Here is a 26,306-nt window from a genome sequence, read left to right as displayed (position 1 = left end):
TAGAACAGATCTTTCTGTATCATCTCTTCTCTGTAAATCTGCCTTTCCAATAAAAAATAAACATTTCTTTTAAAAAAAATATTGGCCAAAATCACTTATACTGATGCGTCAACAAAGTTGTATATGTAAAGATATTACGCCAGGTAGGTCTGGGTGCCCTTACATTATAGTTCTATGATTTGGTTCTACTCCAGTTAGGCCTAGATTTTATATTTTACTAATTTACTACGTCCCTTCTGCCACAATGTAATCTCACCTAACCTGTTAATAGAGTTAATGGGTCATTTAAGTTGAAAAGATCTGACCACGTGCCTTTCTTAAGGGGGATGAATGACATCTATTTTAGCCAGGCTACAATCTATTCTGTTTTTTTTTTTTTTTAAAGATTTATTTTATTACAAAGTCAGATACACTGAGAGAGGAGGAGAGACAGAGAGGAAGTGGAGCTGCCGGGATTAGAACCAATGGCCATTTGGGATCAAGGCGAAGACCTTAGTCACTAGGCCACGCTGCCAAGCCCTATTCTGTTTTATTTAGGATGGTAGAGATATTAACATCTGAATTGCTGTTACCATGTCAACACTTTGTTATTTTTATTTGGTCTACTATAAAGTCAAATGATTTGCAAAATGCAATTGAAAGATGAAGACTCTTTAAGTAGTAAGATTAAACTCCATGAAAAACCAAGATATTAATAGGAATAAGGGAAAGTCATTCTTACATAAAACATTGAGATAAAAAATTTACACTGCAAAAGTTTTCAAAATAAAAACAAGTTCAATACACAAGATTTTAAAATGACTGAAATACACTTCTACCAAGCAAAATAAAAATTATACGTGTTAGCATAATCATACTGAGAAGAAACGTACGGGAAATATAAACACAAAAGGAAATTCAGTATTTTTTAATAATAAATAAAATAATCTATAGATGTCTTCTAGGGTTATTTTCTGAGATTGCTTCCTCTAGCACATCAAAATAGGAGAGAAAAAGGAACAGCCCTGATATATCTAACAGGTTTCATTTATGTTTAAATTCCACTTTCATAGCTCCATTTACAACTAAAATAACCACTTTCTCATATCGAAATATAGCTTTAAAGAAACTAAGCATTCAATAGAGGATTCTTTCCTTTTCCAACACTAAAGAGACTGTATTTATTAAAAAAAAATTAAATATGTGAATGTTACTTTCTTGAACATTTCAATCTTTAACATTAAAAAAAACCAAAACTGTAAGCTAATCAACATTAAATCTCCCCATCTCCTTGCAAAACTAAAGAAATATCACTGCTGAAGAAAGGCATTTAATTTCCAGCAAAAATTATTACTTCCAATTAAAAAATTAGTTTTTTTGCTAAAGCTTCTTTAGTAGCTTTCCGAATACTTTCAACTTAAACAAATATCAATATGAATGATAACAAGGATACAAGCAGGTATAACAGTTTCTAAAAGGTACAAATGAGAAAAGTATCAAATAAATTTTTATAAGCTTCCATATTTAAACTAACAGGCAAATTCTTTCTTGGGTCAAGCTACTTTTCAGTGGATTTTTACTAATTTTTAAGTAAAACGTGTGCCTGTTTGAAAAAATACCGCCTGCCTACTTTTCAAAGGCATGTGGAGTAAGTTAATACTTGATAAACTACGCTAATTCATTCAGCAGAGGTAAATTCTCTTCAGAAACACTATTTCTCATTTTAGATTTTAGTACTAGGTACAATTTTTCTCCTAACCAGGAGTCATACTTCTCTTGATCCAAATTTGCAGGATCTCTTTATCTCACAACCTTACTGAATTTTATGTACAGAATGTAAACAATTTAACATGTCAACTCACCATTAAATGTTTCTGTTGCTTTAAATTGTTAGTAAAATGTGTAAATAAATAATCTCAAGGTGTAAAATTCTGCCTTATGATGTATATGTAGCCTGACAAAAACTAACCATCAGATTGCTGGGAACTAAGAAGTGACAGACTGAGATAAATTCTACAAACACTAAATCTGAAATCTCATCTTACCTGAAGTTCATTAGGGAAGGGGAACAGAGGTGAGGCACAATATGTTCATTTTACAGCACTGATGCAACTGAATTTCCGTGTATTAAGTTCTGCAACTCCAAATACATTTTTAAAAACTAAACAAGCTATCTCAAATTTACTATTAGATAAAGCATTTCAATACTAAACCAACACAGCATTTCTTCATATGAAATGTTAGAGATCTAAACATAATATCCTATTTTCATTTAGATTTTCTCTAAAGTTTACAAATTTAAGCAAAAGCCACAAAGAAACATCTTAGTAATGTTATGTTTGCCAAGTATGTCTGAATAATGCCAACGTAAGAGGTGCTTGAGCAAGATCTACAATCTCCAGAAATCAAAACAAAACAAAATAATCAAAATAGAACAATAAAAAAGAAAAGCACATGAATTTGGGATTGAGGTTGGAATAGGAGACAGTTTCAGACCTGGTTTAATCCTGAGAAAGATGGGTCCTGAGAAGTACTAACAGTCATGCTTCTTTTCCTCTTCCCCACTGGAGATTCTAAACACTAAACAGACAATAGAGGGTGGCAGTGCATCAAACAGTATTGCTTACATTGCAACAATGGCCGGCGCAGACAGGCAACACCGAGGCATTAGAGAAAGAACAGGGTAGCCAAATGCCATCCTTCTTCCACCAAGCACTGTAGCTTCTCAGTTTTCCAAATAAGAATCACATGCTCAAGAACATTTGAAATCTAGAGAATACTCAGTTTTTTAATGCCACTATATTGTGTCACTGCCTGAAACAGGGAGAGCAATGGTGACATTTGGCTCTATTTTTCTTTTTTAATCAAAAATGGGGAATTTGGAGCTGTAATCTTTGGTACCACAATCTGCCCTTCCCCGAAAAAAGTTTGTACAGGGGGGAAAAAATCTTCAGTAAGGAAGAGGTAGAAGGCATTTAGTCACCTTAAAATTTATTTTCATAAGCATGCAGGGCTGATTACTGGAAGAAATGAGCAAATTCACTAACATTGGAGTGGCCATTCCTAAGTATCAAATTCAGAACAATTTTCCAATTAAGAAATTTAACTTTAAGCCCCCCCCCCATCTCCCCCCATCCCCATGAATAAAAACTATTGGAATGAGCTGACCAAAAACAAAAAAAAAACAAAAAAAAAACAAAAAACAAAAAACAAAAAACAAAACAAAACAAAACCAGTTTCACTTAACTGACATTTTTCAAACTACAATATAGGAAACACTAAAAGCCAACTAGGTAAACAGAAAAACAGAACACTAAAATATTCAAGAGCAACATTTAGTATCTTCACTTCACTTCTACGCCACAGACTCTGAAACAGGCAAAACAGCTCCACAAAAATCACGAAATTATTTTATTATCTGTAAGGAGGTCACAGATTCTAAAAAAGGTGTTTACAACTAAGCAACTTAAGCTTACTAACACAACTACATATTAAAAGCTATTCTTGAGGAAAAAAAAATTATCAAAACACAAAAAAGTGGCCCCCCACAACGCAAACTCCCACAGTATTATTATCTAGGTAATCATTTCAATTCAAAGCAAAAATCATGCACTGCACTGTCAACATGCAGAACAGGGATTAAATGGTGGAATACAGTCTTTATGGATAAAAATATGGTTGGAAAATGGCCAAAGACTGGAAGACAAACTGACAAAATTGCTACCCTTCCCCCAATTAAACCTGGTTAAATTACCAGGTTTTCACCCGGATGCTTCAAATGGCAAAAATGTAATTTGGGAATGACAAATCATGTCTACTTAAACATAATTCATTAAAGTTCAATGAAAAAAATTATTTTCCTAAAACTTGATCATCTCAAGATGAATATCTTACATATTAACAAAAAACACCGAGTCTAATGGCAATGACTCCAAGTTGGCATTCATACAGGCAAACACAGGTAAACATTTGTAGCTAGACCTAAAGTACCAAAAATTCCCTAGTAAGTTTAATGAAAACAAATGGGAAAATCTTCCTTCCAAAAACAAAAGAAAACAAGAAATCCTAAAAAACAAAAAAAGTCCCCAGGTTGTCCTGAAGTTGAGAATTTCTATCAGGTCATCAGATCAGAACATGCTTAAATGCACTGCCAATGCTGCCTGTCTGCCCGAGCTCAACATTGAATCAACAACAAAAAAAGGCAATTCACTCACAAAACTAATCATTGAAGAAAAATATTTCAATTAGTTACTGTCTTCAATCATGCATCACTAGCTAGAACCCAATCACCCATAAATTGAACCATTCTCAGAAAGAAAACCCAATGAACACTATTTTGTGGTATGAAGGTTCATTTCACTTCTACGTATTTTTCTTTAAAAGGAGGGAGGGAAGGCTGGAAAATTCACCCAACTTGGCATCCAAATAAGAAACTGTCAACTACTTTCGAAACAGGCCTAAAACCTAGCACTTTAAATGCACAAATCCAACGACTGAAGAATTCTCAGTATCAACCATGCTGAGTCAGCAAATGTTAACGCCATGGTCACAGATGAGTCAGTGGTTTCCACACTGGCACAAGCACATATATTGTATTACAAAAACACACACTTCAGTGTCAAAGATTAAAATCTGATTTTCAGCATTTAGGAAGAAAAGTATATGGGGTCTTTCACTATTCAAGTGAATGAAAATTGGATACAACTATTCACCAGTTAAATAACAGACCATTATAGTTCATTATAAACACCCTGGAAATTTACGTACCCATATAGATAACTAACCTTGGTTGGATAAGCTGGAGAAAATTCATTTCAAGTTACTAAGTTAATAGCGTTAGCTTAGCTGATTAACTTTCTAGCACATTTTTTAAAGCAATTATCAACAGCCAATTTCTAATTTTTTAAACACTGGAGATTTACCAAAGCAATTCTTGTGGATATTTTACTTTCTTCTTTCATGCAAAGACCATTTGACTAACCTTATTACAGTGACGCCCAATACCCATTAGGAAGTTATCTGGCTTAATGTCTCTGTGTATAAAATTCTTTGTATGCACATATTCGATTCTACTGATCATCTAGAAAAAAAAGGGGGGGTAGAGACAACTTATTTAAGTGATAAAAGAAAGCAAGACATTATTTTAATATTGTAGTATCTCATTTACTTACAGTTCACAAACATTAGAAAAAATAGAACAAGTAAGCACTACAATTATTTCTTCACTGACATATGTATGTATACACACACCTGCAGTGTCTTTTGGTTCACTCTTCCAGTATTAAATGGAAGACTTAGCATTTAGAATGTCGAAATTTTAAATTTGCATTGCTCAAATCAACTCCTACAACAAAAGAAATAAAGTAAAAACTTTCTACCCTCAATCCTATGCCTTGAAGTAGGTCCCACAACTATAACCATGCTAACCTTACATATAAATACAGATACAAACCCAGACAAATATATACACTTCCGAAGTTCCTTTTACATGCTGGGTCACTTTTTGCACTTTCTTTTTCCATAGTTGTATAATCAGATTCAATAACTGAACATGAACAAACCAATCCATTGAACAAATTGTTTTTCCTCTTTTTTTAAATATTCTTTAAAGGTTTATTTTTATTGGAAAGGCAGATCAGAGAAGGAAAGAAAGATCTTCCATCTGCTCATTTACTCCCCAAGTGGCTGCAGCAGCTGGAGCTGAGCCAATCTGAAGCCAGGAGCTTCTTCCATGTGGGTACAGGGTCCCAAGGCTTTGGGCTATCCTCTGCTGCTCTCCCAGGCCACAAGCAGGGAGCTGACAGGGAACCGGAGCAGCCATAAGAAAAACCAGCACCCATATGGCACCCTGGTGCTTTGCAAGGTGAGGATTTAGTCATTGAGCCACTGTGCCAGGCACTGAACAAACTTTTCTTAATTTGTTGGGAATTATGTCAAGTTTAATAATATGGCTCTTTTTTTTTTTTAATGTTTATTATTTATTTCTGAAAGGCAACGTTAGAGAGGCAGAAAAAAAAAAGACAGACATCCAAGATCTTCAACTCACTGGCTCATTCTTCATATGTCTGCAAAGGCCAGTGCTGGGCCAGGCCAAATCCCCATGCCTCATCCAGGTCTCTCACATAGGTGGCAGGAGCCCAAACACTTAGCCCTCTAATACTGCTATTCCCAGGCCATTATTAGCACAAACTGGACTGCAAGTAAAGTAGCTAAGACACAAACCAGCACCCACATTGGATGCTAGCCATTACTGGCAGCAGTCTTATCCACTATATCACAATTTCAGTCCCTCTAATGTTCTTTATAACAGACACATTCTTCTATAGTTTTACTATTATTCCCTTATGCACTTGGTGGCACTTTCATGGAGGGCCCAGCATGATGGATCAGTGACTAAATCCTCGCCTTGCACACCAGGATCCTGAATGGGCGCCAGTTTGTATCCAGACTGCTCTACTTCCCATCCAGCTCCCTGCTTGTGACCTGGAAAAGCAGTAGGGGAGACTTAGTGATCTGTCATTGTGCAGCAAAAGGTATATGCAATTTCTGAGCTGTTGATTGGTAAAATATTTTTGACTCAGAAACATAACAGGGATTGCGCTCGGCACGATAGTCCAGTTGACTAAATCCTCTCCCTGTACATGCCAGGATCCCATATGGGCACCAGTGTAAAAATGTTTAATGTTTTAAATTAAACATGTTCCGATGCTCCACTTCCCATCTAGCCCTCTGCTTGTGGCCTCAGAAAGCAGCAGAGGATGGCTAATGGCCTTGGAACCTCACACCTGCGTAGGAGACCCAGAAGAAGCTCTTGGCTTCAGATCAGCTAAGCTCCTGGCTATTGTGGTCACTTGGGGAGTGAACCAGTGGATGGAGGACTTTTCTCTCTGTATCTCCTTCTGTCTATATAAATTTGCCTTTCCAAAAGGTTCATGGAAAATGGAACTGAAAGATGAGATTATCTTGGTAATAATAATAAAAAAGAAATCCATGCATACAATTAATCTTTAACTATGAAAAACATATGCATGGATTTAAAAAGTTATTCTGCAAGTCAAGCTCAGCATTGTAGTGCTGTGGTTTAACTCACTTTGTCATAGTGGTTTGAGTCCCAGTTTTTACTTTTCTTTTTTAAGATTTATTTATTTTTATTTGAAAGGTGAATTTTTACAGAAAGAGGAAAGATATGGTCACAATGGCTGGAGCTGAGCCAATCCAAAGCCAGGAGCTTTGTCCTATTCTCCCACATGGCTGCAGAGGCCCAAGGAGTAGGACTACTGTCTGCCGCTTTCCCAAGCCATAGGAGAAAGCTGGACTGAAAGTGAAGCAGCCAGGACCCAAACTCCGCTAATATGGGATGCTGGCACTAACAGAAGATTAGCTTGCAGCGCCACTGAGCCAGCCCCAACCACTCCACTTCTAATCCAGATTCCTATTAATGTGTCTGGGACAGCAACGCAAAATGGTCTCAACCAGGGGAAATTAAAAAGAAGCTCCTGCCTCAGCATGACCAGTGGAAACTGAAAAGGAGCTCCTGCCTCAACATGGACCAGACTTAGCTGTTGAGGTCATTTGGGGTAGGAACTGGTAAATGGAATAAGTTCCATTCATCAGTTTACCAATAAGGTATACTTAGCAGGGGGAGGAGCAATCAAACACAGCTCAAAAACAAAAGCAAAAACAAAATTTACTTGAAAGGCAGAAATACACAGAGAGCAAGACAATAATCTCCAATCTGCTTGTTCAACTAAGCCAAGTCTCCCTTGTGGGTGGCTATGGATTCAACAACCATTTACTACTTTCCATAGTGCGCATTAGCCGAAAGATGGAATCTGGAGCAGACAGGATTCAAACCCAGGTCCTCTGATATGGATTGCAACTCCAACAGCATTTTAACTATAGCATTTAGCTATGCCAACTCTTCAGGCTCAAATCTGTCTTTTAATTCCATTTTCCAAGAACTGAAATACTCCTGATTATTATTGTTCCCACTTGCTCACTATAACCAATACACAATGCTGCCAATGTATTCTTACTTATTGATGCTTTTATTTCATGGGCTATAAATTACCTATAATTATGCATTCAGTTGGTTTTACTGACAGCAGGTATATTTTTTCATTCTGCTAATGTCAGACTGCCTTTCAAAATCATGTATAAAATCCTCATTTTTGCCAACAGTATAGTCTTTCCAACTAGCAAAACTACTTTAGCTGTTTCTTTTTTTAAAGATTCATTTATTTTGACTGGAGAAGATTTACAGAGAGGAGAGAGGAAGACCTTCCATCTACTGGTTCATGCCCCCAAGTGACTGCAGTGGCTGGAGCGGGGTTGATCTGCAGCCAGGAGCAGGAGCTTCTGCTGAGTCTCCCATGTGGGCGCAGGGTCCCAAGGCTCTGGGCCGTCCTCAACTGCTTCCCCAGGCCACAAGCAGGGAGATGGAAGAGAAGTAGAGCAGCCAGGATACAAATTGGTGCCCATACGGGACCCCAGTGCATGCAAGGTGAAGACTTTAGCCACTAGACTACTGCACCAGGCCCAACTTTAGCTATTCTTAAACTTTGACATTTTGGTAAGAAGACTTGTCCTTTTCTTGTCAATTTTTAACAGTTCTCCTACCCTTGGTTTTTACAGATTTAATTTTTAAAAAATGTTAATACTTAGGACATTTGTGGCATGTACATTTTATAATTTTTGAATTATCAAATTTTCCTATAAGATACTTACTTTGAAATATATTTTTACACCTAAAAATATATTTTTCACACCTAAAGACTATCAGTTAATACTCCTTAGTAGTACATGTCAGGATTCTATTTTCTATTTGTCCTTTTTTTACCCACAGCTTTTTATTACCCTAGACATACAGATTTTAAATCACACTTCTCAACCTTGACAAGTATCTTTTGAAGTCAGTTTTGATATAATCTCTGGCTTAAACTACTACACCCTGAAAGAAATAACTGAATATAATGTACAAAATAACACCTTTAGGTACAGCAGCAACTTATACTTTAAAGGGACTAAAATAAAATATTTAGGTCACTTAATGTGTATGCTTGTCTTAGTTAAGTAATACCCATCATTAAAACTGTTGACTATTAAATCACTGGAAAAGGGTGAGTAAAGAATAATTAATGACACAAATTAAAGACTAAGAAGTCAAGTGCTATCTATATGCAAAGACTTGGTTATTAACTGCCTCAGAGAAAACATTTTTTTTTCTCATGTTACTGGTGTGTTTAACATAGACTTCCAACAGATCTTGGTTAAATACAATCAACAGCTAAGAAACCTGTACTCTAAGAAGCACTAATCTGGCCAAAATAAGTTATTTGAGCACAGTACTTTGTCTTTAACAAAAAAAAAAAAAAAAAAAAAAAGCTTTTGGGGCTGGTGCTGTGGTATGGCAGATAAAGCTCCCTCCCCCAAGATGCTGATAATCCACCTGGGTGCCACTTTGTGTGACAATTGCCTCCACTTCCATTCAACTCCCTGTTATGATCCTGGGAAAATCACAAAAGATGACCCAAGTGTTTGGGCCCCTACAAGCCATGTGGGAGAGCAAGATAAAACTCATGGCTTCAGAGCCCAGTGTGGTAACCTAGCAGCTCAAGTCCCTGCCTTGCATGCAGCAGGATCCCACATGGGCGCTGGTTTGTGTCCCAGCAGCCACACTTCCCATCCAGCTCTCAGCCTATGACCTGGAAAAGCAATCAAGGATAGCCAAAGCCATCGGACCCTGCACCCTTGTAGCAGACCTAGAAGAGGCTTTGCTCTGGGGCTCCTGATCGGCGCAGCTCTGGCCGTTGTGATCACCTGGGGAATGAATCAATGGAATGAATCAATGGACGGGCAATCTTCCTCTCTGTATATCTGACCGCAATAAAAATAAAAAAGAAATCTTAAAAAACAAAAAACAAAACAAAACAAAAAACTACCACTTGGCTTCAACCTTGCCGGCTTTGCATGTTGTAGCCAGTTAGTGAATGAACCAGCAGATGGAAGATTTCTAAGTTCTGCTTTCAAATAAATAATCTCAAAATATATACATACGCATACAGTTCTCATAAAGTTCCCATACCTAATATAATTATATTCAAATAGATCTTACAAGAAAACCTGCCATATCTAAGACAAACTCCATCAAAAGGCATATCTTGGCAACTAGTCCAGAGATGAGTAATAAACCAATTCCTGTTTTTGTCCCATACCTACAGACTAAGTCATATTAGAATGGCAAACTTACAGAATACACCCAGAGAAAGTTAAGACCATAAAACAGTCAACAGAAGTATTCCCAGTATTTTATTCTCACCTACCTGGTCAGCCAACATAAGTACAGTTTTCATCGTGAACCTTCTTGAACAGAAATTGAAGAGGTCTTCAAGGCTGGGTCCAAGAAGATCCATAACTAGCACATTATAGTCTTTTTCCTGTCCATACCACCTAAAACAGCAAAAGGAGAGAATGAATGGGAAAACCATCGTGAACAGCTGATCATATAATATCACCAAACTCCAAAAATCTTTATATTCTTGGATGCTTTCCTTTATTCTCAGATGCTGAACTCACTGATTAAAACCATTCAACACGAAACAAAGCTAAGCGGGCCCGGCGACATGGCCTAGCGGCTAACGTCCTCACCTTGAATGCCCCGGGATCCCATATGGGCACTGGTTCTAATCCCAGCAGCTCTACTTCCCATCCACCTCCCTGCTTGTGGCCTGGGAATGCAGTTGAGGACGGCCCAATGCATTGGGACACTGCACCCGCGTGGAAGACCCAGAAGAGGTTCCAGGTTCCTGGCTTTGGATCAGCGCGCATTGGCCCGTTGCGGCTCACTTGGGGAGTGAATCATCGGATGGAAGATCTTCCTCTCTGTCTCTCCTCCTCTCTCTGTATATCTGACTTTGTAATAAACATAAATCTTTAAAAAACAAAACAAAACAAAACAAAGCTAAGCATATTCTCAACTTTGTCAAGTGACCTCAATCTTGTATGGATAGGAGAAACACAAATAGCATTTATAACAACTATTACAAAGGCAGCTGAATTCCACACCACCTGCCACTGATTTCCTGTCATCTTGGGAAAGTTCCTCAATTTTACTTGGACTTAATTTCCTTTAAAAAAGTTTTACATTTTTTATTGGAAAGACAGATTTGAATAAAGATCTTCCATCTGTTGGTTCACTACCCAAATGGCTACAATGGCCACAGAGAAGGAGCTGATCTTTTTTTTTTTTTTTAAAGATTTATTATTACTGGAAAGCCGGATATACAGAGAGGAGGAGAAACAGAGAGGAAGATCTTCCATCCGATGATTCACTCCCCAAGTGAGCCGCAATGGGCCGATGCGCGCCGATCCAAAGCCAGGAACCTGGAACCTCTTCCGGGTCTCCCATGCGGGTGCAGGGTCCCAAAGCTTTGGGCCGTCCTCGACTGCTTTCCCAGGCCACAAGCAAGGAGCTGGATGGGAAGTGGAGCTGCCGGGATTAGAACCGGCGCCCATATGGGATCCCAGGGCTTTCAAGGCGAGGACTTTAGCCACTAGGCCATGTCGCCGGGCCCGAAGGAGCTGATCTTAAAGCCAAGAACTTCTTCCAGGTTTCCCATGCAGTGACAGGGTATCACGACCTTGGATCAACCTCCACTTTGTTCCAGACCATAAGCAGGGAGTTTATGAAGTAGAACAGTAAGGACACAAACCAGTGCCCGTATGGGATCCCACGGCTTGCAAGGGATTAGCTGATTGAGCCATTCTGTCAGGTCCTGAATTTACTAACTGAAGGAGTGCAAACTACCTCAGATGCACTAAAACATTTTACAGAGTAAAGACATCTTTCATCACTTTCCAAACTACATCAGTTGTTATTTGTCCCTTTCAAAAAGGAGATAAATTTTCACTTAATTTCAGATTACAAAAACTCTCAGTTATCAATGGAAATATTTGCTTTTCATAAAATCATTTTTTAAATTTCCTGTGTTATAATAGGACAAATACACACACGTTCCCAGTAACTCAATACTCACTACAAATTTCAATTACCCTAAGAAATTGGGAAACAATGCAATAAATGATATATATTTTGATGCTTATAAGTATCAAGGTAGTTTCTTAAAAGGCACCCTTATAAGGGTACTTTCTTAAAAATACTATCATGAGGGCCTGGCGTGGTAGCCTAGCAGCTAAAGCCCTCGCCTTGCATTCCTTGGAACCCCTGTGGGCACTGGTTTATTTCCTGGAGTCCCTGCTTGCCATTCAGCTCCCTGCCTGTGACTTGGGAAAGCAGTCAAGGATAGCCCAAAGCCTTGGGACCGGGTACCCACGTGGGAGACCTGGAAGACATTCCTGGCTCCTGGCTTCAGATCGGCTCAGCTCTCCTCTTGTAAATCTGCCTTTCCAATAAAAATAAGTAAATTAAAAACAAAAAAAGTGTAAGTATTTTTCAGTTTCAACTATGGCCAATACCAAGGTTTACCATATTTATACAACTGAGAAGGTAGAATTCGACCTAGGTTCCAGAGTCCCAGCCATGGGGGAGGACTTTAAGCTCCTGGCTTTAGTGCAGCCCTACCTTGGCTGTTTTCTTTATTTGGAGAGAAAAACAGTGGATGGAAGATCTCTATTTTCTCTCCCTCTCCACCATCCCTCTGTTTGGCTCTTTCAAATAAATAAATCTTAAGGGGAAAAAAAAGAGCAAATTAAATTGAATTCTATTGCTTTGTATATCTTGCCTTTTTTTTTTTTTAACTTAACTGCAAAAGCAAATCTGCCAGACATCAAGAACTTGCCCACAGAAATGCTCACTACTGTTAGGTGTTACAGCAAAAAAAAAGAAAAAAAAAAAAAAAAATTTAAAAATTGAGATTTACTTATTTTACTGGAAAGACAAGTCTACATAGAAGAGATACAGATAGCATTAAGAACTATCCACTGCTTCACTCCCCATGTGGCCGCAACAGCTAGAAACAGCTAGAGCTGAGCTGATCCAAAGCCAGGAGGCAGGAGCTTAGTTGGGGTTCGCTTGCAGGGGCAGCAGCCCAAGGCTTTGGGCCGTTTGCCACTGCTTTACTAGGCCAAAGCAGGGAGCTGGGTGGGAAGCAGAGCAGCTGGGACACAAACTGGTGTTCATATGGGATTCCTGGCGCATGCAAGGTGAGAATTTAGCTATTAGGCTATCATGCCGGGCCCATATACTCAACTTTTAATGTGAATGTAATTTAGGTGAGGAAAATGAGAACACCAAATCCAAAAAGAATTACATGAGAAGACACAAAAAGTCAAACAAGCCAAAGGGAAAACCATAAACCAAATCTCAAAAGACTACGTATCTCATATCTACAGATTCCCACCAATGGCTCAGACACAAAATTACAACAATTCTATAACTATCCAAGGCTAAATATAAATCTGAAATGAAAAATGCGGTTTATAGCTTCAGGCAATGGATATCAAAGTATTTATGATGATTTCATTCATTCATTCATTTATTTCAAAAATGGAGGGACAGGAAAAGAGGGAAGGATCTCCCAGCAGCTGACACTCCCCAGTTCAACAGCCAGGGCTGGTCCAGGCTGAAGCCAAGAGCCTGAACTCTGCACAGGTCCTCCCACCCAGATAGCAAAAGTCCAAAGCTGACATATCACAACACTGGCCCTTTGATAAAGCACTTTCCAAAAAAATAAATTCATACCCTAAATCTCTAATTAGAAGCTGGGAATTAGATAAATTTTAAAACACACTTTCAAAAAAAAGCCTAACGAACAAAAAAACAGGTTAAGGATAGACATTATAGAACCGCACTGAAGTTATACTATTTGGGAGATCAGCATTGTGGCAGCAGGTAAAGTCATAGTCTGCAATGTGGGTATTCCATGAGTGCTGGTTCGAGTACAGGCTGCTCCACTCCCCATCCTGTTCCCTTCTGATGCACTCGGGAAAGCAGAACATGGCATCAGTGCCTGCTCCTCTGTATTCCTGTGGGGAGACTGGAAGAAGATCCTGGCAAAACTCTAGCTATTGCAGCACTTAAGGAATGAAACAGCAAATGGAGATCTTTCTGTCTCGACTGCGCCCTCGCTGCCTTTCAAATAAAACAAATGGATGTATAAAACAAGTTACTAGATATTTTTTTCTGACAAAGTGTATCAGCATCAGACATGGCTGTCATCCATTTCTCTCCCATTCCCTCCTCCAAAACTGAGCCAGGATAAGAATACTCAGAGGTATTTTTCTCTACAGAGCAACCACACAGCTTTGAGATAGGTCTCTCTAATCTAGAGATTGGTACTGTTAGCCCCTTAAACCCAAGAGACAAGTGTTTCTAGCTTTAACACTTCCTTTTGGTCTCAGGAATGCACAGCTAATTTCTCCAAAGCTAACACTTCAGTCTTTCACATGGATTTATTCACTCAGACATTTTTGCAAAGATGGGGAACCCAGAATGATTTGCTCAACCAAACCCTACTCATGCTTAGTTTCTTCCTTTATTTCCACGTTTTTCATTTCTGAGGAATTCTCTACTACCAATCCCAACAACCAAAAACTTAGATTAAAAAAAGTGAAAACCAACCCTTTATCATTTCAGTCTCCTATTTCACAGAATCTGCACAGTAGTTGCTGTGAATCCACAATCTAACCACCTGACAATATAAAATTTACACATTACTTTGGTGCTTGTCTGTACTCTGGTAGCATAAGGTTAACTATTTCGTTTTGAATAGTCTTTATGGAACACAAATAACGGACAAGCACTAACCTAATTCTGAGGTCATTTTAAGTTTTTAGACAGTCTAAAACCTCACTGCTATTCTCTATTTTCCAGGAGCCTTTAACCTAGAAATCAGCAGACGGAAGACCACTCTTTAACTCTACCCATCAAATAAATAAATCTGAAAGGAAAAAAAATAATTGGCACTTATAGGGAGAATATTTGGCCTACTGGTTGATATGATACAGATCAGAGGGCCAGCATCCCATAACGGAGTTCCCAGGTTTGATTCTGGTTCGATTCCAGCTTCCTGCAAATGCAGATAACAGGAAACAGCAGTAATCATGAGTAACTATAGTTTCTGCCACCCTTGTTGGAGACCTAATCTGAATTCCTGGTTCTGGGCTTCCAGTCTCCCTACTCTGGGCATTTTGAGAGTTAACCAGCCAAGGGACAGGAATTCTTGATTTTTTTTCTCTCTCTTTGATACATAAATAAAATGATTTAAAAATAAAAAAGAACATTACTTTTGAAATGGTCTCGGACACAGAGACCATTTCAAAAGTAATTTTCATTAAAGAAACACAGTATTGCTATCTGCTGCTGTGGGAAACTAGAGTAATCAGGTTTAACAGATAAAGAAAATGGACATTGTACAGCCTGAGCCAGATCGAAAATAGAGATTCCCCTGATTTTTTTTATAATGACAACTGATTCAGACATGAATAGAAAAAAAGATTTTCTTTAAGATTTACTCATTGCTTTTTAGCTGTTTGTCTAAGATCAAGTGAAGAGTTATTCTATTTTTATTGGAAAGGTAGATTTACAGAGAGCAGAGACAGAAAAGATCTTCCATCTGCTCGTTCACTTCCCAAATGGCTGCAATAGCTGAACCTGGGCCAATCCAAAGCCAAGAGCTAAGAGTCCAGGTCTCCCACATGGGTGCATGGTCCCAAGTCTTTGGGCCATCCTCTACTGCTTTCCCAGACCCCAAGCAGGGAGCTGGAAGGGAAGTGGAGCAGCTGGGACATAATACGGCACCCATTTAGGATTGCAGTGGCTAAAAGAGGAGGATGAGGCAATTGAGCTATTGTGCTGGGCCCCACCACAGTTTTAGACATGAGTATGGTTGATTTACCCGATTAATAATTCTGAAAACAGGAAGGCTTCAAGTCAATTTAGATAGTAACCCAATCTTCTGTAACACTGACCTTCCCTTTCACAGGGTTGTTCAATCTCACAACTGGATGATTCCACCCTTACCTCTGCCTTAACAATCTTACAACCCTAAGTAGGGCAATAACAAACATGCAAGTAATTCAAAACAATACAGTATTAGAAAGTGAAAAGTGGCACAATGGTTAAACCAGTAAATGATCTGCCTGCAAGCAACAACCATCCCATACCGGTGCTAGTTGGGTCCCAGACACTCCTTGTCCATTCCAGTTCCAACATAAAGAAATAAATCTTCAAAAAAAAAAAAAAAAAAAAATCCAATATTTTCTAATAATAGGCATATGTACTGAGACAGATCAGTGGTTGTATGGAAATGACTACTAATGGATTTAAGGTTTCCTTTTGGAACAATAAAATATTCTAAAATCATACAGTAAATTATATCAATGACGATACATTTACTAAAAACCAAGTTATACATACAAACAGGTCAGGCTTTATATAGGTAAATCATCAATAAAGCTATTATGTCTTAATTTTTTAAATGAATGCCTCAAACGGAGACTCTAAGGTGGATTGTGTCAACCAGCGGATTATGCAGCAACCTCATCGTGCTTGAAACGGCGAGACTGGCAGCACTGTATAACTGTTGAACTATCAAAACCACTTAAGCAAGACCCTCAGAGCATGCCCCACATCAGGGACCTAGGATTGGTAGGAGACTGGGTGGGGCTTCTCCCTTTATCTCCCCCTTTGCCCCAGATACAGAAAAAAATGTGTGGAAAAAAAATTTATAGCTAAAAAAAATGAATGTTTCTTTTAGCAATGGGTTATAGAAGAAATCATAGACAAATTTTACAAACTTTTTCCTTAATCATGAAAAATAAGTTAAACTGACTTCAGGGCCCATTGTGATAGCTCATTAGCAATTATCTGGGCAAATGGAAACTCTTAAGATGGACTATATTGGCAAACAGACCTTGGAAGGATTTCCTCAATCTTAGAGCAATGAATCAACGGCATCTCAGAACTACTGAAACCACTTGAACAGTATCCTCAGAACCTGCTCCATATCTCAGGAACCCTGGGATGACATCGGGTGGCTCTCCCCCACTTCTGGGTCTGATGTGGTTGGGCTGCTGGGAATAGCCCTCTCCCCTTTCTTCCTCACTTTCCCCAGACAACAGAAGAAAAAAGGGATTGGAAACAGTTGTCTCATCCACTTCCCCCTATTCCTCAACCCTCCCCATCCTAATTGATGGTCCACACAGATATGCATCCCTCAACTATGCAAACATCATCAAAAAATTATTAGAAAACACAAAATGTATAAACAAGTCAACCATATAAATCAGCCATCTGAGTAACCCAGCTAATGAAAGATCTGTCTCTAGCTTTCAAATAAGTTTTTTAAAAAGTAAGGAAACCAGGCCCGGGGCGGTAGCCTAGAGGCTAAAGTCCTTGCCTTGCACACCTGGGATGCCATATGGGTGCTGGTTTGGGTCCTGGAGGCCCCACTTGCCATCCGGTTGCCTGACTGTGGCCTGGGAAAGCAGTGAGGATGGCCCAAGGCCTTGAGACCCTGCAACCTCGTGGGAGACCCGAAAGAGGCTTCGGGCTTCAGATTAGCACAGTTCTAGCCATTGCAGCTACTTGGGGAGTGAATCAGCAGACAGATCTTTCTGCCTCTCTTTCTCTCTGTATATCTGACTTTCTAATCAAAACAAACAAACAAACAACTAATAAAAATTAAAAGTAAGGAAACCAAACAAACTCCTTACAAAATGTCCCTTAATATACTACCGAGACACCACAGAGTTGCACTTTAAATTATCACTGGGTTGCTGGCATTGTAGGGCAGCAGGTTAAGCTTTACTTTCAATCCAGCTCCCTGCCAATGCACCTGGGAAACAGCTGAAGATGCTTGGTCCTCTCACTGATTTGAGAGACACAGAGGAAATTCTGGCTTGACCCAACACTATGTGCCATCTGGAGAGTGAATCAGTGGGTGCATCTTTTTTCTCTCTTCTCTCTGTTCCTCTGCCTTTCTAATAAATAATCTAAATTTTTTATTATGCTATTTGCAAATATTCTGGATAAAATCTCCTCAAATTACTGAAGAAAACAACAAGCTATCAGGATTCTCGTTTTACATACATTTTGATAAGTTAATAGCAAGTATAAAAGAGGAGATACCAGATCTGGAGATATTACAAAATATAGCACAGGGGAAAAAAGACGCAGGAAGCCACTATAAAGGAACAAAATCAAAAGAAAAATGTGATCAATCAGTACATGAACAGCTACATGTAACTTCTGTTCAAACTGGAACTAACACATAGCCATGCCAAATTTGAGCAGGCACGTTTTTCAGGGAACAATTATAAAGTAGCCCAATGCACAGGCAGCTAAGTTCAAAACGGGAAGCCGGCTGAGTGGCACAAGCATATCCACCAACACAGCACCATGAATACCCGACTAACAACCAGAAACAAACTCTAGTCCTAGCTTTATCATGTTTTTGCTCTGTGACTCTAAGATGCTTTTTCTGCTGCTCAGATTCCAACCACAACCCTGTCAATCTAAGTACTTGGTAAATTATAAAGCATTACACAAAGAAAGGATTGATACTTTTCCTACAAAAAGCAATCACCCAACAATTATGAAATTCTAGTTCCAAGACAAACAGTATTTTCTAAGAAAGTCTGTACTCACTAAAATTTCCCACAACCAACAACAGCTCCATATAATAGAGTGCCAAAAACTCAGTAAAGAATTTCTCAAAACATACTCCTTCAGCAGAAATCACACAAGGTGATTTGTTAACCTACATTTTTTTCGGTGGTGGGAGATTGTGAGATTAATTACTTTATTTGAAAGATAAAGCTACAAAGAAAGGTATATCCACTGGTTCAGCCCCAGATGACCCCAACAGCCAAGACCAGGCCAAGCTAAAGCCAGGAGCCAGAAACTCCACCTGAGTGATCCATGTGAGCTGGCAGGGACCCAAGTATTTTGGGCCACTTTCCACTGCTTTCCCAGGCATATTACCAGCAAAATAGAAGGGAGAGCAGCTGGGACTGCAACTAGTGCTTCTAAAGGATGCTGGTGCTGTAGGTGGCAGCTTAACCTGGATACCCATTACTGGCCCCTGTTAATCTACATTTTTAAAAGATAATTACATGATACAAGTTTGAGAAATGGCAACTCAGCAGTATCTACATGAACACAGAGCTTTTTTTAATTATTATTATTATTGGAAAGCCGGATATACAGAGAGGAGGAGAGACAGAGAGGAAGATCTTCCATCCGATGACGGGCCGGTGCGCGGCCATCCGAAGCCTGGAACCTGGAACCTCTTCCGGGTCTCCCACACAGGTGCAGTGTCCCAAGGCCTTGGGCCATCCTCAACTGCTTTCCCAGGCCACAAGCAGGGAGCTGCATGGGAAGTGGAGCTGCCAGGATTAGAACCGGTGCCCATATGGGATCCCGGGGCTTTCAAGGCGAGGACTTTAGCCGCTAGCCACGCCGCCGGGCCGAACACAGAGCTTTAATGTAGATCAACCCATTCACATTAAGGAACCATCACACCTGCACATAACTAAAAACTAATCAAGAGAAACACTACTAACAGATGCTAACATGAGAATTCTTCAGAAAGTTCAAAGAAAAAGAGAACTAAACACTTTCCAAGAACTCTTAGAAGCAGCCTTAGGTCAGACCCTCTAGTAGCTAAATCTTGCCTTGGACATGCTGGGATCTCAACTGGGTGTTGGTTCTTGTCTTGGATGCTCCACTTCACATCCAGCTCCCTATTTGTGGCTTTGAAAAGCAGTAGAGGACAGCAGAAAGCCTTGGGACCCTGCACCTATGTGGGAGACCTGAAAGAAGCTCCTTGCTCCTGGCTTCAAATCAGCTCAGCTCTGGCCTTTGTGGTCACTTGGGGAGTGAACTGGCAGATGGAAGATCTTTCTGTATCTCCTTCTCCTGGTAAATCTGCCTTTCCAATAAAAAAGTAGCCTTGAAGGTACTTCACCTGATGAACATCCATAATCCTAAACCTTTGCTTTGAAGTTGGTGAAAGTTTGAACACAAAAGATCTAGCAGAACGATAAGAGCTTTCAAGGAATTTCTAGAATGCATCCTGTATGAAAAATCTCACTATGAAACAAATGAAGAAAATTGTTTCATACATTGGTTTTAGTCAATTGCTTAGAAATCAAACCATTTGTTTGGGATTACAGTATACTCTCCACTACCATGCTTCCTGATACAGGAATTCCTGGATTAATATAATTCACAGGGAGAATCATAAACCCAGCTTTATCAGATCACACTTCTAGGAAAAGGTGGATGGGCGATGGGTGGAGGTGGACAGGGAGGCATAATCACCCCACCTCCAAATTTGGTACAGTATGTGGCTCCTGGACTTTGCAGCATACCAGAGTCACATGGTTCTTACCCCAAACCAATTAAATTAAAATGAAAGTTGAGGAGCTCAGTGTCATTTTTTTGCCCACCCTCCACTCCTGTGAAATCTATTGTGCTACAAATCTTGGGAATCATAGCATAGATGAGAGGCAGTAAGATCTAGTCAAATTAATTGTGTTTGATTTAGCCTCTTACAGGATTGTTGCAATGATTAAATGACCCCATAAGCTATGCCAAGATAATGTGTGATTCTGTTGCATATGTCAAAAGAAAAAAGTGTTAACCACAATGAGTTTAACCATCCAATCCCTCATAGCAATAGTATTCATCAATGTTACCTGCAAATAAAGAATTATACCTTAAAGAAAGAACCAATCACCATGGAACACAAATCATCTTTAACCCAAATAATCCTATCAGTTCATAATATGTATCTAAAAACTACTGTTACCAGTTGATCTTATCAAATCCCATGGTACATGAAAATTAATATGGAACATTACAGGATCCATTCTATATATCAAATCTTTATGATATGACAGCAGCCCACCAATGCCTTTCTCATTTTCTTTCATTTGTAGGATCAAAATGTACTCTCCTCAACTAAACATTTTTGTACAACACTTCCAAAGTCCTCATTAAAGTGGTCACAACACAACTCCTTCTCCATCCAGATCAGAGAGCATTCTTTCTTTTTTTTTTTTTTTTAAGATTTTTTTTTCTTGGAAAGGCAAATTTACAGAAAAGGACAGATAGAGCTTCTGCCTACTGGTTCACTAACCAAGTAACCACAAAGGCCAGAGCTGAGTTGATTTGAAGCCAGGAGCCAGAAGCCTCTCTCAGGTCTCCCACATGGGTGCAGAGTCCCAAGGCTTTGGGCCGTCCTCTACTGCTTTTCTAGGCCAAACAGGGAGCTGGATGTGAAGTGGAGCAGCGGGGACACAAACCAGCACCCATATGAGATCCGGCATGTCCAAGGCAGGATTTATCCACTGAGCCATCAGGCCAGCCCAAAGGCCATATTCTAAGTATTTAAACAACAGGGCAGAAATATCAATAACCAGAATATTCCCCAGCACAGCCAATTAATTATTTTGTCACATAAATCCTGTAGTCTATTAAATGGTAAGAAACAAAATTACTACTCTGCATGTAAGCAACTCAACACTAATCCAAAAGAAAACTTTGGCTGCCACAGAAAGTAGCTTAGAAGTAATTAGTTGTGTGGGTGTATCCAGAAAAATTAAGATACTAGAGCTCTGATATGGCAAATTAAGTTGCCACCTTTGCTCACATCCCATAATGGTGTTAGTTCTAATTCTAACTGCTCCATTTCTGATCCACCTCCCTGCTAATGTACCTGGAATAGTGGAAGTTTGTTCAAGTATCTGGACCCCTGCCAACCACATAGAACAATAAGCTCCTGGCTGGCTTCTGGCTTCAGCCTGACCCAGCCCTGATCATTGTGTTTGGGGAGCCAACTAGCAGATAGAAGATTCTCTCCCTTCCCCCATCTGGCTGTACTTATCCAATAAACATAAAAATCTTTAAAAATTCAAGTATATTACACAACACATGGAAGTATGGCTTATTTGTCAATACAGATCCAAGCATACATCTGTGTGTTTTACGGCATGTGAATTTGACCTGTTTTTAAAAATTCCTGAAAAATCAACAGTCTATGTTATGTTATTACTAGCCATACTAACTGACAACCATCTGAGATTGTACAGGAAACAAAAATTAACAAAAGCCTTTTTAACAAGGTACTAATTCATTGAAAACTACGAAAATCTTCAGAAAGCCACAGAAAAACTGTTAACTTATTTTAAAGATTTCATTTATAACATTTGTCTCCAATCCTAGTTTTGTTCACAGAATTCTTGACAATAAGATCCCCTACATGGACAGATTCCAGCCAATGATACTTTAGTTACAGCCTAAAAACCTTTGTAAGAAAATGACCCTGCTCTAAAAACGAAGAAAGCCAAGAAGGAGAACCATACAATTTGCATGTGTTCACAAGTATCTATTTCAAGACCCAAATTAATCATCTCCAACAAAGTTCTCATCCTGCAATCTATGGATTCAAACGGGAGAACATCCTCAACTATAAGCATCTAGTTAAATGTGAATTAATAGGCTACATACATTTAAAAGTTTTTCAGCTTCTTTATATGAAGCCAGATGTCATAAAGTGAAGCAGCAAAGTATAGTTCTTGAGCTTCAAACAGAAAGGTGTGGAATATTATCACTAGTCATTATCTGTCCCTAACATAAAGGTGATAATGGCTCTCAAGAGAACTGGAGTGAAGACTGGTAACTCCTTCGCCACCCAATAGTCTAAATGGATGAAGAGTTGAGCTACATAAACCTGCATCTTTCAGGTTTCATCCACCTTAAAAACCATGCAGGGCCTGGTATAGTAGCCTAGTGGCTAAAGTTCTCGCCTTTCATGCACCAGGATCCCACATGGGTGCTGATTTGTGTTCCAGAGGCCCCACTTCCCATCCAGCTCCCTGCTTGTGGCCAGGGAAAGCAGTAGAGGACTGCCCAAAGCCTTTGGACCCTGCACCTACACAGCAGACCTGGAAGAAACTCCTGGCTCTGGCCATTGCAGCCACTTGGGGAGTGAATCAGTGGATAGAAGATCTTCCTGGCTGTCTCTCCTCCTCTGACTTTCCAATAAAAATTAATAAATCTTAAAATCACATCTCATACATCTAGTCATCTACATGTCTCAATGAAAACACTAACACAGTTGTTCATTTCTGTTCTGACAACAGCACTACAACCTTATTCACGGGGCATGTTTATATCATGTAAGTATCTTTTTAGAACATTTCACATTCAAAAAGTGGGACAAAAAAGGCATTTAAAAAACAAGGTAGCAACAATTTTCAAATCCCACCCCTCGCCACCGCCGAAATGATTTCTGGAAAAAAGTACATTCTTTTATTCCTTCTAAACAGTAAATCAACGGTTTACCCAAGCAGATCATGTTTTTAGGTTGTGTGGTCTCTCATTGCTAGAATTAACATTCAAATATAAGCTCCAGACATAACTCCAATCAAACTCCAGTTACTAAATTATTTCTGGCTGTTGTCCTCTGGATAATATTACAAGTCCAGATATGAAAGGTCTGCAGTCAACTAGGTCAACAACTTTATTATTAAAATAAAGAATACAAATCCTACTCAAAAGCTCAGTATGCAAAGCCCAATGGAAATGAATAGCTTTCCAGCAATATACCCTTTCCCTCCAAAATTAAAAAACTTCGCAAAATTCTACTTTATAAATGAGAGCTTGGTAAGACCATAGGGGTTAAGAGACTAAGAATTTAACACAACCAATATCCCATGGTAAATCTAGAGCTTAAACTCCAACATCTAGCTGCCTGGTTAATAACTCCTTTCTGTGTACCATAATCATTTACTCAGGGGACACGCTAATCTAATTCAGAATGGCACAATGAAAAGCAGGGGTATAGAGAAACGCAGTAATTGAGTGCCCGAATGTCATCTTGTAAGGTTTAAGAATAGAGTGTCTTAGCAAGACCCTGGATGCTATTTCTCAACAACAAATTCCTAAAATTTACAAAGAAAGACTGCATTAGGCAGGTCAGTTTTATAGGTCACATAATTTTCAAATTTATTTAGGATATTTCAAAGTATCTTAAAATCCTCTAAACAAAAAAAATAGAAGGGGAGTGACGTTGGGAAAAGAAATGTGTACATGGTGATAAGATGCAACAACTGTAAATTTTTAAAATTAGTGTCAACACTTCCAAAATGGTGAATAAAACACACTACACCTTACTTAATCTAGCTAGAACTACCTAGCTAACTTAATTCGATATTTATCAAGAACACTAGGAAGGGTAAAATAGAAATAGTGAGGAATAAACTAGGAGGATGGGACAATACTGCCACCCGCACAGAATGTTTTGGTACATTTTAGCCTTTCTTCATGCTCCACCTCAAAACAAATGAACCACCTTTGTTTCTATGTACCTGCCCTACCATTACTAAAATAGTTGCCCCTCCCCCTCATTTCTACATTCTGCTTTAAGACTACTTCCAGAAGTCACACACTACTCTCAAGCATTCCCCAACCAATTCACCAAGCTTTCACCTTAGAGCCAAATTCTGAAACCCCTCTCCTCTCCCAAGGAACCTTAATTTGAAAGTCAGATCAATCTATTCAACTTCACCCACAACTCTAACTACCATTAACTCTGTACTCTCCATCTTATAACACGCCCACAGCAAACATCATTCATTCATGTGCCAAAGCAGTATATTACTCATTGTCCTTACTGGTCTGTTTCAGTGTTGTTCTTAAATAAAAGCTAGCAGATAAAAGGGTATGTCCTGAACTTCAGCAATGAAAATGCCAGATGTTTAATGTGTTTTGGAAATTATTTAAAAGACATCTGTTCCAGCCTGATTTGTAAAATTTGCAAACACTCCTAAATTGGGTGAATTTCAAAAGCATTATCTAAGTGAAAGGTGACAGACATAAGTGACCTCATAGTGGATAATTTCATTTATATCAAATTCTAGGAAAAACCAGAGATAGGGAAAGTAAATCAATAGGCACCAGGGGTCTAATTTTCCCACAGGTTTTTTTTTTTGCCTAAGGATAATAAATTTTTAAAAATATCAAATATGGGTCATCTCAAATTTCATATTAACCACTGCCTCATAAATGTGGTATTTCTTTCCAAATAGCTTATTAGTTTATAAGCAGTAGTACATTTCACCATTCTATCTTACCACTGGAATGTCCACTTACATTGAAATAACTTTCAACAGTTATTTAGGTTGTTCCCCAATCAGAATTAAATAAACCTGCTCTGAGTTCAAGATTAGAATAAAAACTGAAGAATAAACATTCCATTTAATTCTCAATTATCCTGGATCTTTTTGCAAGCATTTTTGGGTGCTGCTGGAAAATCATTGGGCTCTAAACTATATTTGTCTATTAAGTTAATCCAGAGACTACAATGCCGTTTTTATCTGGTCATCATTTATTCTGACTGCTTCTATTTGTCTTCATCAGTATGCCATACCGCAAAACTGCTAATTTCCCTGATATGGGTTTTACTGACAAAATTACTCACAAGATCAAAATTATTTATGAAACTGGCTAAGTGATTAGTGTTCGAGCTTTCTTAATAAAAATGACTTGAGCAAATCTCAGCATAGTTGGTGCTACTGAAACTGCCTTTGCCATTACCCAGAAAAATTTAGTACCAACTGAAATATACCTATTAACATGATCCAGGGAAGGAAACAATACCTAACATCTTTAACAGGAACACAAAGGATTTTACATAGTATAATTTAACAATTTCGAATCGCATCTGCTGCAGACAGCACAAATATACTGTCATTATGTCATATCCCTCTTTGAACCCCACCGCCTCCTGGAGCTTAATTCTTGGGCTTTTCAAAGGGTTAATCCACCCAGGGCTGCTAGCGAGGAATCAAAGAAGCATGACTTGTGAACTCAAGCTGAGAAAGGGGCAGGAATATGGGGTTGAGTCATGTCGTTCCGCCATTTTCTAAGCGGAGGAGGAAGACATGTTGGAACAAAAACACAACAAAAGAGCAGCCATTTCCCAAGCCAGCTCCAATAGCAACCAGAACTGGCAGAGTCTGGTCAGTTCAGCACCTTCAAATACATTTCACTGGCCAACCTAAGAACATCAGAGGTGCCGCTGAAACGCGAGTAGCAGCCAGCCGTTCAGCAGAGGGATCAAAGACGACCTGCAGCCTTAGCTGCAAATAAGCCTCGGGAAGAGGAGGAATGACGGATGCTAAATGCAGCAGGGCGTAACAAGCTGAAATGTTAAACTAAGTTGGCAAACAAATGTACTCAATGACTGCAGTGACACGGTTCACGGAAAGCCACTCGGCATAGGGACCCGCATTCCCTGGTGCGTGTCCCTGCCTCTGCCCAGGGCCTTGGTCCGCCTTCCCTCAGGGGTCGCCTCGGT

General features: G+C 39.1%; 1 protein-coding gene across 15 annotated transcripts in view; it reads right to left on the bottom strand.

Moving 5' to 3' along the window:
• CSNK1A1 (casein kinase 1 alpha 1) overlaps positions 1-26,306 on the bottom strand; it is a 45,500-nt gene that overhangs the window by 17,695 nt on the left and 1,499 nt on the right. For 11 of the 15 annotated variants that reach the window (XM_058677649.1, XM_058677656.1, XM_058677657.1 and 8 more), the window contains exons 3-5: positions 10,302-10,428; positions 4,961-5,059; positions 2,476-2,559 (exon numbers count right to left, since the gene is read on the bottom strand). In XM_058677649.1, the coding sequence (XP_058533632.1) occupies positions 2,476-2,559; positions 4,961-5,059; positions 10,302-10,428 (310 nt within the window). The remainder of the gene's footprint in view (positions 1-2,475; positions 2,560-4,960; positions 5,060-10,301; positions 10,429-26,306) is intronic. The other 4 variants (XM_058677660.1, XM_058677662.1, XM_004587550.4 and 1 more) reach the window with 1 other exon arrangement.

The sequence above is a fragment of the Ochotona princeps genome, chromosome 19 (assembly GCF_030435755.1).
Source record: "Ochotona princeps isolate mOchPri1 chromosome 19, mOchPri1.hap1, whole genome shotgun sequence".
Lineage (NCBI taxonomy): Eukaryota > Metazoa > Chordata > Mammalia > Lagomorpha > Ochotonidae > Ochotona > Ochotona princeps.
The sequence above is the reverse complement of the archived record's forward strand: the minus strand, read 5'-3'. Positions and strand labels throughout refer to the sequence as shown.